At 35.5% G+C, this 12057-nt stretch overlaps 1 protein-coding gene across 1 annotated transcript in view; it reads left to right on the forward strand.

Annotated features, from left to right (window-relative positions):
• The window catches only part of LOC145678643 (aminopeptidase N-like), a 102949-nt gene that overhangs the window by 40047 nt on the left and 50845 nt on the right, over window positions 1–12057 (forward strand). Inside the window, exon 7 of the mRNA XM_081749009.1 lies at window positions 10018–10099. Within this exon, the coding sequence (XP_081605135.1) occupies window positions 10018–10099 (82 nt within the window). The remainder of the gene's footprint in view (window positions 1–10017; window positions 10100–12057) is intronic.

A 12057-nucleotide genomic window follows, 5' to 3' on the forward strand; every position in this document is an offset into this window, starting at 1 on the left:
AGCCCAGATAGAAGAAGAGTGAAGACACAACATCAGTCTGTGTTCTAGCGTGTCTTCCTGATTACATTGTTGACACATATCCGTAGGGAGTAAGCTGATACGTTTTAACTTAACCTGAGTAGGTACGAGCTCATTCACTATCGTATACCAGACACTCACAACCGCTGATGTCAACGTGGTGTTATGAATATTGTACCAAATTCTGGACCAATTTTTTGTTGGAAATTTAATTTGGATACGCGAAACGATATTATTGCAAAGAGGTGCGTGGAAGTGTGTGGATAGAAAGCGGATATGGGAGTAGTTGGTTGGATCAGATACAGGAACATAGGACCAACCTTGCATGCAGTGTTGAATATACACCGGGGCATGTTTGAATGACATCATATTAAGAGGATTAGGTGCAGGGAGGGAAGAGATCCAACAAGAAATCCATTGGTGGGTGATTTGGTCAGTAACTTGAAATTGTTTATAATTATTAGCTAGAAAGAATGCAATATATTTAGCTCTGACTGATATTAGGTTCAAGCCCCCACGTTCAAGGGGTAGGGTAACAGTGTCACTCTTGACACAAAAATAATGCCCTGCCCACAGAAACCAACAAATCAGGGAATTTATTTTACGAACATAGAAATCACTAATGGGATATATATGAGCGGAGTACCATAATTTAGCACATAAATAACTATTGATGTACCAAATACGTTGGATTAGGTTTAAGTTGCGCAATTTGTGATCTAGACTGAGCATTCGTAATTTTTGAATGAGAGGATCCCAAATATGTTCATACTGTAAACTGTCTCAATTAGAAAATGTTATGCCCAGGATTTTCACTTTCGTAACCAGTTCAATGTTCGCAAATGATAGGAGTATGCCGTCCATAGTCCAAGAATGAAAGGGCAACACTTTCGTTTTTTGTAAATTAAGCAGTTCGCCACTAAGAGCACTAAATTGTTGTAATTGGTCAATAATATAGTTAAATTGTTGTAGAGTGGTACAACTAAGGCTAACATCGTGGGCAAAGACAGTAACTGATATATTTTGCAGGTCATTCAGATCAGGTTGTATATATGCAGCTAACTTATATAATAAAAGTTCTAGTGTGAGACCAAACAAAAACATGGAAATCGGGCAACCTTGACGAACTCCTTTCTGTAATGGAATGGGAGCAGTAGAGAAACCATTTATTTGAAGCGTAGCCGTGGCTGTTTTATAAATGTGAGTGAGAAAGTTAAGGAAAACTTCCGGAAAATTATACGCTCGTAGCACAGCAAACAGAAAGGCATGAAATAATCGATCAAATGCATTTTGAAAATCAAGGAATATCAGGCAAGCCGGTTTGCTATCAAACGTAAAATAATCTACAACATCCCGAATCTTTGTCAGCGCATAATAAACATTCTTATGTGTATTGAGAGCAGCTTGAAATGGACTAATTTTGTCTTGAAATATTGATTTGAGGCGTCGCACTAGAACTTTATTAAACAATTTGAGATCGGTGTTGAGCAAGGTGATTGGCCTATATTGTGTGACAGTGTTGGCATCAGAAGACTTAGGAATATAGATCACATGACCATCATTTTGAAGGAAGTGCGGAGTAGCATAGAGTTCATTATATAATGTTACCATATCCACGCCATATCCACGCCTATGATATCCAGTGTGAAGGATTTCCGCTTCTGTTAGTTGTGCAGTTAAGGTCTGTTTGTGGGAGCAACATATTTAAATAATCGTGATACCCTTGGGGAGGGTCCGTAGTGGCAGCATATAACGTTGTATAATGGCCAAAGAAAACTTTTTGAATGTCAGGGAGGGCCGTAAGTATGGTATTATTATGATTCAGGGCGTCAATCACCTTCCCAACACAACGTTTATGTTGCGCCATATAGTGATAAAATGTAATGTGTTCTTCGGGCAAACAGTCTCCGTCTGGCAGGGTATGAGCATATATGCGTACATCATTAGCATGTCAATTGCAATCATATTTTGCGTGGAGCTGGGGAGGATCCAAAGTTCATGCAATGTTCTGTAAAGATGCGCCAGGGTTTCACGCTGTTCTCGTTTCTTTTCACCTCCTTGCTATTTTTAAAAACTTCTTATTTTAGACTTTGCATATTTGATCCACCAGTTGGGTAGTGTCGGGTAGTAGTGACGTTGGCGGAACCAGTACGTCCATTTATTTCTAAACAAACACTTCGTGTCGGCGTCAGTAAGTAATTGACTTTTCAGTTTCCAAGCTGTTCTTCCACATGTTGTAGAAACACCTAGCGCAAATTTACATGTCCAGATTACTGCAGCATGATCACTGAACGGAACTAATTTCAAATGAATATCAGTGATGGAGGATAGTAGATTAGTGGTTACCAAAACTCGGTCCAACCGACTGCTCATAGTAGAATTTTTAAAAGTGAATTGGAGATCTCACCGTTGGTGTACCCAGACGTCCTTGAAAGGTATTGACGAAACTAGCTGCTGTAGGGCAGGTGAGGGAATAAACTTCCCAGTGGTATCAATGGCTCTAGAGACAGCATGAAAATCACCTGCAAGTATTATATTATTCGGAACATTCGGAAACAATGGTAAGATTTCAGTAGAGTAAAACTGTTCCCGTGCTATTCGATTGTTAGTGCCAGAATACGAATAAATATTAATGATCGTAATATTGTCACAAGTAATGCTAATACCCCTGCCAGACGGCAAATGAATAACATTTGAGACCTCTATACCTCGTTTACATAATATAGCTGTACCCCTGTGCGCTGGTCCTATATTGACATATTCAATATATTGGGGTAAAAAGTCAAATTTTGCAAACGCCACTTCTTGTAATAAAATAAAGTCAGTCGATGTTTGGTTGATAAAGCTTCGTAATAGATTCCGATTAACATCACTTTGAATTCCATTCAGGTTTAATGTAATATACGATCGAACATTTGGCTTACGAATTTCTTGCATTGACCCAGATATAGCGCACAAGAACAGCAGAAACAAAAAGAAAGGAAATGCCCTCTCTGGTACGTTTCTTAACAGACGGCACATTTGTAAACAACCTATATAAGAGCATATAAAAAAAGACAATGTAAATAAAGCTGTCGTATCGCAGTCAATATTACGTAAATCTTACTTTAGTGTCAAAATTACTACCAGACCGTGCAACTATCAACCTTGGAAGAAAAGAGAGAGAGGAGCTGTGCGGTGTGTTGTTGGTCTCGTGTCTGAAACGTGTAAGATTGCAGAACGATATAAACACGTGGAACATGTTGTTTTTACCAAATCACTGGCTAACATTGTTTTCACCATTTGCTGGAGTGAGGGGAGACACTGCACTAGAAAACCACACGCATAAAGCACTTGTTACGTCATTCCGTTCATTAGATACTTTTGTTTTCCTTTTCTTTGACACGTTTTCACTTTGCACTGGCTGTAACGGAGGCTCTAATACAACAGGGGGAGTCACATGTGCTGCTTGGTTAAAAGCCACTTCAGGCTGGTTACAATCAGGCGAGAGGTCAGATGACAGGTTCGTTGCAGTAGTGGGAATCATCTTGGAGGTGGCATGAGGGGCACTACCCTCTTTACTCTGCTTCTCGGATACAGCTGACTGAAGAGATTCACTCTTGAGGGGCAACTGAGGAAAATTCCTCTCATCCTGTAAATTAGGAGCCGAAGGGGAGGGGGTGCTTTCTAGGACCATTGGTTTTGCATTAGAAACCGTTGGCAATTTTAAATCGGTTGAAGAAGGGCAATAACTAGGAGTTGTCGGCATCTTACCACTGAAAAGTTGAGTCATCTTAAATTCAGTGGTAGCTGAAGTAGATATCACCTGGGGTTTAACTTTCCGTGGACATGCACTAGCGACGTGGTTAGGGGCCAGACAAATAAAACAGGTTAGCGGCTGATGTGTATACATGACACTTGCACGACACCCACGAACCACTATTTTAGAGGGAATATGTTTACCTAAAATCATTTGAACGAGTCTACTGCCATTATAAACTGGAAATGGTAACGTACTGGACCACATTTCCTCCGTGTCATGTATCACTTGGCCATAGGGGCGAAGCACTGGACTAAGTTCATCATTAGTGATTTCCATGGGGAGATCCAATATGCGTACACGCGTAGATTGTATATTTGCACTGGACAACTGTACTTGACTTATTGTGCCGTTCTCATGCTCAAAGTTCATGGTTTCCGGGTGCTGACGAAGAAAGGTGTCCACGTAATCTTGACATTTAAACTTGATGTACAAACTATAATCCTCATTATGAAGTTGAATCGCTGCAATATCCTGAATGTGTAATTGCAATTCATTAGCTAACCAAGCTTGTATCCTGGCTACACTGGGCCTGATATTACGCGTCATCTTGTCAAATGCAATTCGAGCTGTATTTTTACGTAAAGCATTCATTGTAAGTGGTACAAAACTATTGTAGAGTGACACAACAACTAAAATTCACTAAACCAAACTATGCAGAAATCCGGGTTAGGTACACTGACAGACACACAACTGAAATTGTACCGAACACAAACGCCGTCAAGGCGAACGTATAACCAAGTTACAGCGGAGCTCACACACGAGGCGCACTACACCGCGTCTCACAATGAACTACTAACTGAGTTATTTGCTTTCTTACTAAACTGAAACCTGTTCTACAGTAAAGACAATTTTTCATTACGATTGGGCTAACAATTCGTCTTTTTCCATAAGTAATTTCCACTATTTGCTCTATCTATACGTTAATACTTAGCATATATTCATATATTTGGAGTTCGCTGATAATGCATATAATAGGACATATTAGAAATATTTCGTTAAAATTTTCGTTTGCAGATCTAATCCACGCTTCTCTCAATGACATAGATGTCGCTGCTTCGTATTGAACTGCAGAATTCCCTCGCGCTCTTGAAAATTTGCCACTTGAGCAGAGTTGGTAATTCTCGAGATTTCTGTCGATTTAATGTTTTTTGCTTCTAATTTATTTATTTTAACCTAATATCTAACAGAAATATAAAAAATGTGTTTGTTAGTAACCTGTCCTCCTGGGGAAACCTTCCGAAATTTCAAACATATAAAGAAAACGGAGTTAGTTTCAAAAAACTTCAAAATAAAGAGTCGGGTCATTTATTTTGCTCATAGTAGTGCTCTTCCTTTTAACCTGTGTTTCGGCACTCTTTTCATCCCCCAGTGTTATTTGCTCTCGCAGCTCGAGTCGTAATTTAGGAAAGATTATTTCTTATTACGTCAATGTCTATTATGTTTATCTTGTAATACAGCTTTCTTGTGAAAAATAACGTATCTCATTCTCAGAACGTCCGTCGTACTATTAAACCTTAAATACACCTTAAGTTCCCTGGTTGATAGTACCAAGTTATTTCATTAAAACAATTTCAGTGATCTACATGAAAATCAAGATACTCTCCATTAATCTGCAATGTATGTTTTCCAAAATTGTCTCTGCATCAAAGTTTGCTAAATACGAAGCTAATTTAAATCGTATAATCAGAAACGGAAACTGTAGTTACACTCATTTAATGGAAATTTGTAGTTCACAAAACTAAAGACTATATATTTGGTTAAGAAATAGAACCGTTTACTGTTTACTGCTGTTATTAATACATCAGCTTTATCGTTATTAATTATCTATACAAGTAGTTGAAGTGACGATTAAAGTAATGACGAGACAAAGTAAAGTTATTTACTCAGCAATTACTTGCCGATTACATTATTCAATCTTTTACGTTGTTGTAGCATTTGCATACTTAGTTGATGGCATTTTATGATGTTGCATAACTTAGAACCATGGTGGAAAAGACACCTGCTAAAAGCTAAAAGAATCAATAAAATTATTAACCCTATGTGCACCAAGGGGTGTTAAAAAATGTCCACCCTTTCCAAAAATGACAATTTTTATGGATATTTTGTTAGTATCATACCATAACTCAGGTTTTGTGAAAAAAACTAATGTAAACTGTACTTTCTGCTTTTCTGTGTTTTCAGTTTCTGAAAATTAATCTATTTTCTTAAAAATGTTTTCGTGGTGGATATAAAGTACCCACCTTTGGTGCAGCGTGTCACCATAATGTACAAGAAGTTATATCAAGCTAAGTTTAAAATTCTGATACTAAACCCTGTTCGGCGTAAGCTCTACGGCTTTTGATTGGAATTTTGATTTTCATGGGTGTAAATAAGATAACAATTTGAGCCCAAAAAGTATGGGATATTGATAAGAATGTTAGCAGACTGTGAACAGCGTTATGTCCTCAATATGAAAGTTCATGTCGGCAAAGTAGAAGGATCGACCCAACAATCAAGGGTCCCTAAAGAAATAGTGAAACGACTTGTTGTTCCTATTGTAAATACAGGACGTAATGCGACAACTGGCAGGTATTATACGTCTGTACAGCTTGCCAAAGAATTGTACAGAGACTATAATCTTACTCTAGTTGAAACGATGCAGTGCAATAGGAAGCACATTCCAGAAGAACTGAAGTTCACTAAAGACAGAGAATGACACTCCAACATATTTGCATTTACGGATCCTGCTTCTGGTAAGCCACGAGTCACAATTGTATCGTACATTGTTCGGGAAAAACCAAAGAAAGTACTAGTCATGCTCTCGACACAGTACGGATACTAAATGCGATGAAAGTCATAAAAAATAAGTCCGATATTATACTGTTTTATAACTCGACCAAAGACGGAGTGACTCCATTGACCAAATGACCAGGAAGTATACCATCAAAAGGAACACCCAAAGATGACCATTATCAGTGTTTCTTTCGTTGTTGGATATAATTTGTATCAATTCATATACTATTTATGTGTTGACTAATCCAGAGTGGCATAAAAAAGATCTAACAAACAGTATAGTTTCCTCCAACAATTCGGCACGGAACTTATCAAAGAAACTGTGCAGGAAAGAGCTAAGGATCCAATTGGTCTCCAGAATCACGTTGCTGCAGCAATAGAAAATGTTTTGGGACACAGTCACGAAAAGTGTTGCGGAACTAAAAGAACCAAAGACACGAAGAGGAAGATGAGTTCTTTGTTGCAAAGAAGCCAAATTGAAAAGCATTCAATTGAAGAAACTTGCAAAAATAACAATTGTATGCTCAAAATATGAAGAATTTGTTTGTGGAAAACATAGTGAAAAAAAATAAATATGCCTCGCTTACAAATGCAATATTATCGATTCAAAGTAACCAACAATGATTTATGGCAGGTAATAAAATAAAATTACTTTTACTCTGTAGTCTTCGACAATGAAAATAACTTATGTTTGTACTACCACATCCTTATTCTTGTAATTAGGAAAATATGCTAATAGCATTTCTTAGCTTTTAAAATATATTATGATAATAATAAATAAAAATGTTAACATACATAATAATAGGTCTGTTCGTGGCCTTTAGTTGTCTTAGTTTACGTTTAGTACAAAATACAGTAGAAAATTACATTTTCTGGGACAGATAATTACAATTTATGTGGTAGACATTTTTTAACCCTCCCTTGGTGCACGATGTTACGCGCAACTCCTTGGTGCACGCAGGCTTGACTAACTTCAGATATAACGCTGGCGAAGTATAGAAGAGAAATGAATTTATCATTGTATGTTCTGTATAAAGCAGTACATGTAATCATAATTGCGTATACTTTTTATACTTTCGAAACTAGTACGGTAAGAGTAGTATACACGTTTAATATGTAAATGTAAGGAAAGAAAAACGTGTTACTCATATACAAAATGAGTGATTGGTGTTAGTGCTGAATGGAAAGTTAATTTTAACAGCAGAACTTGCTTATTATACAGATTCATAAATAGATAGACACATAAATTGCTATATAATAAAATTGATTTGAAACACTTAAACCATTAGGTAAATACTAAATAAAATAACACTATATAATACGTTTAGTGTATTTTTTGCAAGAAATAAGAAATACTAGTAAGAATTAAATGTGATTGAACAGTTGAGTAGTGTGTGTTGAATTCTAAGTATGGAATATATACTATACATAGTTATTTACGCACATTTCTAAATTCATTTATTAGTTACTTCATTTCTGGCCATTTTGAATACTTTCTAGAATATTAGTGTTAATATAAGTTACCTTGAGATTACTTTTAGATCTTAATGTTTAGAACACACAAATCTACAAATATTATCAGTGAATGCTACTATTTTGTAATTCTACTCGGTGACACTGTATGTGAAAATAGGCAATATAATGTGAAAATACGCAAATTTAATAAATTAGAGAATTTTTGACATAAATATAAAATCAGTAAGTTGAGGGATTACTGTCGTTTGGATACCATAATGTTTGTACATTATGTTTCAGTCACGCAGGAACCACTGTCCTTTACATAAAAAATGAGCGGGCATCAAAAATAAGTCTTCAAACTGAAATAAGAATATTTCATACTTATTTCGCTGTCACACTGTTGTTAAAAGGAAATTCAGTGGACACTAATATTAATTCGACAAAACAATGTTTTGTCTAGGAGAGTTGTAAGTTATCGGATATTTTTAGTGATTTTCTTCAGATAATCGCTTTGGTTTGTAGCGTATTAGAGACCTACTTTACACTTCTCCTAAATGGCGTATCATTTCGAGTTTTCTACAAAATAGTAAACTAATAGCACGGAAATTCATTTCATACATAAATACCGAAAATATGGAATACCTTCTAACCCATTAATTATCCAACTGCAATGGTTATCTAGACATGTCTTCAATGTTTTTCTGTGTAACCACTACTTTTGTTTTCTAGCTTAATGGAAAGCGTAAACCGTTTAATTAGATGCTTATTTTGACTCACAATGTTCGACTAATACAAAACATAATATAAAGTGAGGCTGTATAGTCGACCAGCTAAAAATGAGTTACTAGTGTACAGGTGTAGTATGTCAGTTCAAGTAGCTAAGAAACTGACTTATGGATCATTTAAGAATTACCACAATTTGCTCAAATTGGGGGTTTAAACAGAGATGAGAATGGACAACCCACAAGTACTAATATTGCGAAAGATTATGTTTCACTGCGTAAATGAAACTGAACAATTTCAAATAATAAAATAACGACTAGATTAGAAGGAAGGTAAATTAGGGGAGAGAAGAAAGGATTTGTCTATTATGATAGGAAATGAGTATTTACTTCATTTATCCTTTGTTCTTGATTATGCTGTGGTTGTTCTAATAGATGAAATAGCTCTCCGAAGTTGCTGAGTAAGTTCTAGGGTGAATGCAATGGAATTAACGCTGAATTTTATGATTGGATTTCATATCCCGCCAAATCTGCCAGGGTAATGAATGGATCATTGTATTTCAGCTCAATAGTTATATTATTTGGATGATGGCCTGGACTGCCGTCATGGAATGCCTCTGCGGTGATGAACTCTTCCAGGTCCAAAATACCAGACGACCTAAACACAGTCTTAACCTCCATTAATGCATGTACTGTTATGTTCCACACTACAGTCTAACAACACAATCCACCACAAGAAGTGTTTTCCACAAGTTTTGATGAAGACGATGATGACGTTTTCTGTCATGCAATCTGAAAGGTCCTTAAAGTGCAGAGGATGTGGAATGTTTGACAGAACACTAATCTGTCGTTTAATGACTTTCCTTACAGAATGATGCAATGAATGTAATGATTTTACAAATACTTGTCTGATAATGAACATTGGAGATAATATGCTTTTTTGCAATTAAATTAACGAATTGAATGATATTTGGAAAAATCCTTAAAATGATTTGATTTTAGCACTAATTTAAATAGTTCAATAAATGTGAAGTTGTAATAACTTTACATTAATTTCACAATACTGTACACTAGAATCAATTATACTATAAAGACAAATTCATTGAAGATGCACAATAGTTTCTATTGTTTAGCCAATTTCTAAAATTATGAGAATCAATGAAATTTGAAGAAACTTTACATTAAATTTGAACTAGCGTATTTGATCATTTAGTGTTTAATTATTTATATCATTTTGGTTGTTAGGAGCGTGTGTCATTAGAATGGTGCAGCATGTTTTAACGCCAGATGTATTCAGAAGAGGTCTTATTAGATACTTAAATAGCAGGTAAGGAACTTTTACTAATTATTATTCAATTGTTTGTTCAATTAAAATTTTACGCAACACTCTGAATTGTAAATTTCTTTCAAAAGCTGGAACTGAAATGCATAGGGTTAACATATTGTTACGTTTTGGCTAAGGACAAATACATACCATTATCTCGAAGTTCTCATGTGCAATACGCAGTGCTGGATTAACCCATTTGGAGACCTGGGGCTAGAAAGAAATATGTGGCCTCTGCTTTCATCGCCTAATACATTTCTGTGAAAGTACAGTGGGAAAGTTTAGTTAATATGTATTATATTTTAGGTCATTTTATCTTATGACTATGATTTATTTTGCAAGATTTTGCTCAGACAGCCAGTTGAGGTTTTGATCACAGAGAAGGCTCGGGGCTACAACCCTTTAAGCCCCTCCCTTAATTTAGCCTTGGTAATACGTTAATTTTATGGCAACTTACGTTAGATTGTTGTTACATAGTTCATTTCTTCAAAATCTTCACAATAAATCTAATAATCGGTTTTGAATAAGTTAACGTAATAACTAGTTTTAAACAATCATTATGCTACTATTCTATGGCATAGGTTTGATTAGGCTCGAATAACTGCTATTTTGAAGTAGGTTAAAATGACGATATGCTCTATTATTATATAAAATGATGCGCACTGGGGCGTAAAATATTGTTTATAGTCTATCTCATACTGCATATGCTGAGAAGTCCTACGAACTTTGAATTGTTTTGCCACTTCTTTGATTTAGTAGGAAACCTAAACCATAAAAATGGTATAGTTGGGCTTCGAAATCAGTCAAATTATTTACAGATGTTAATTTTGACAACTTGGTCAGTACTTAAATTTATTATAGCGTCGTTTCAACCATTACGTCTTTTTTAAGATATAGCCCAATCTTTGAACTAGTATTAGTACTACATTCTCAAATCTAGTATTAGTTTGCCTTAAGATAAAATTCAACATCACATAAACAAAAGATCACCACTGTTTTCAAATTTATAATAAAATGATTAGTCACTCTTACAACTATATTCCTTTCATTCAATAATCTTAAAATTAATCCTGAAAAATAAGGGTTCTCAATTAAAATCCCATACATTCTACTTACATTTCTTATATAACTTACAATGCTCTCAGCTAGACTGCTAGACGTAAAGTATGGCGGCAAAAAACTCCTTTTTTATAACCAAGGGCCTCATGATAATTTCAATACTGTAGATATTCGTCAATGTAACTGACGGTTGATTGAATATCTTATAACTAACACAATTGCCCCCATAAAAATAATTATTCTATTATAATGTCATGCTCATAAAGCGGAATGAAAGAACACTGTAATTGGTATTCAGTAGATTGTGTGTATTTCTAGGAATTTATAGTATTAAATTTTCTTGTAATACTATTTCTAGCCTTCTAATACTATTTCTTGTAATACTATTTCTATGCAATACTCACCAAATTATGCAAAGTGTTAGTAGTCAACAAGATATTGTAGACCAGCAGCGTCCTTGAAAAAATTTATAAATTGCTTCATGTTGTTATACGCGCACGCAAAGTCACGAAACCTCGGCTCATGGGTGCCCGAGTTTGTGAAAATGGTGGGTTATCAAGAATGGGGTTAGAAACGAATTAGTACAAGTGTTTCCTCAGAAAATACAGTACTGTATGTATTGGTCGCTTGAGAATGCAATAGTGGATAAACTGTCCAATTACCCTTAGAAACAAAGGAAAAGTACGCACTTTATAAACGCATAAAGACTTTACTATACGTGAAAATAAAAATTTGCGAATACACGCCGTACAGCAATTTAGCTGATAAGATAAACCTCAGAAAAAATACTTTATAAAGGCATAAAGCTCTCTATAATGAAAGTTAACTAGCTGACTTTGCAAAAGCTAGCTACTTTTTAAAATGAAATTTGTGGTCGAGGTATCCGAAGTGCGGGATATCGA

This window comes from Thermobia domestica, chromosome 2, assembly GCF_964235325.1.
Source record: "Thermobia domestica chromosome 2, izTheDome1.hap1.1, whole genome shotgun sequence".
Lineage (NCBI taxonomy): Eukaryota > Metazoa > Arthropoda > Insecta > Zygentoma > Lepismatidae > Thermobia > Thermobia domestica.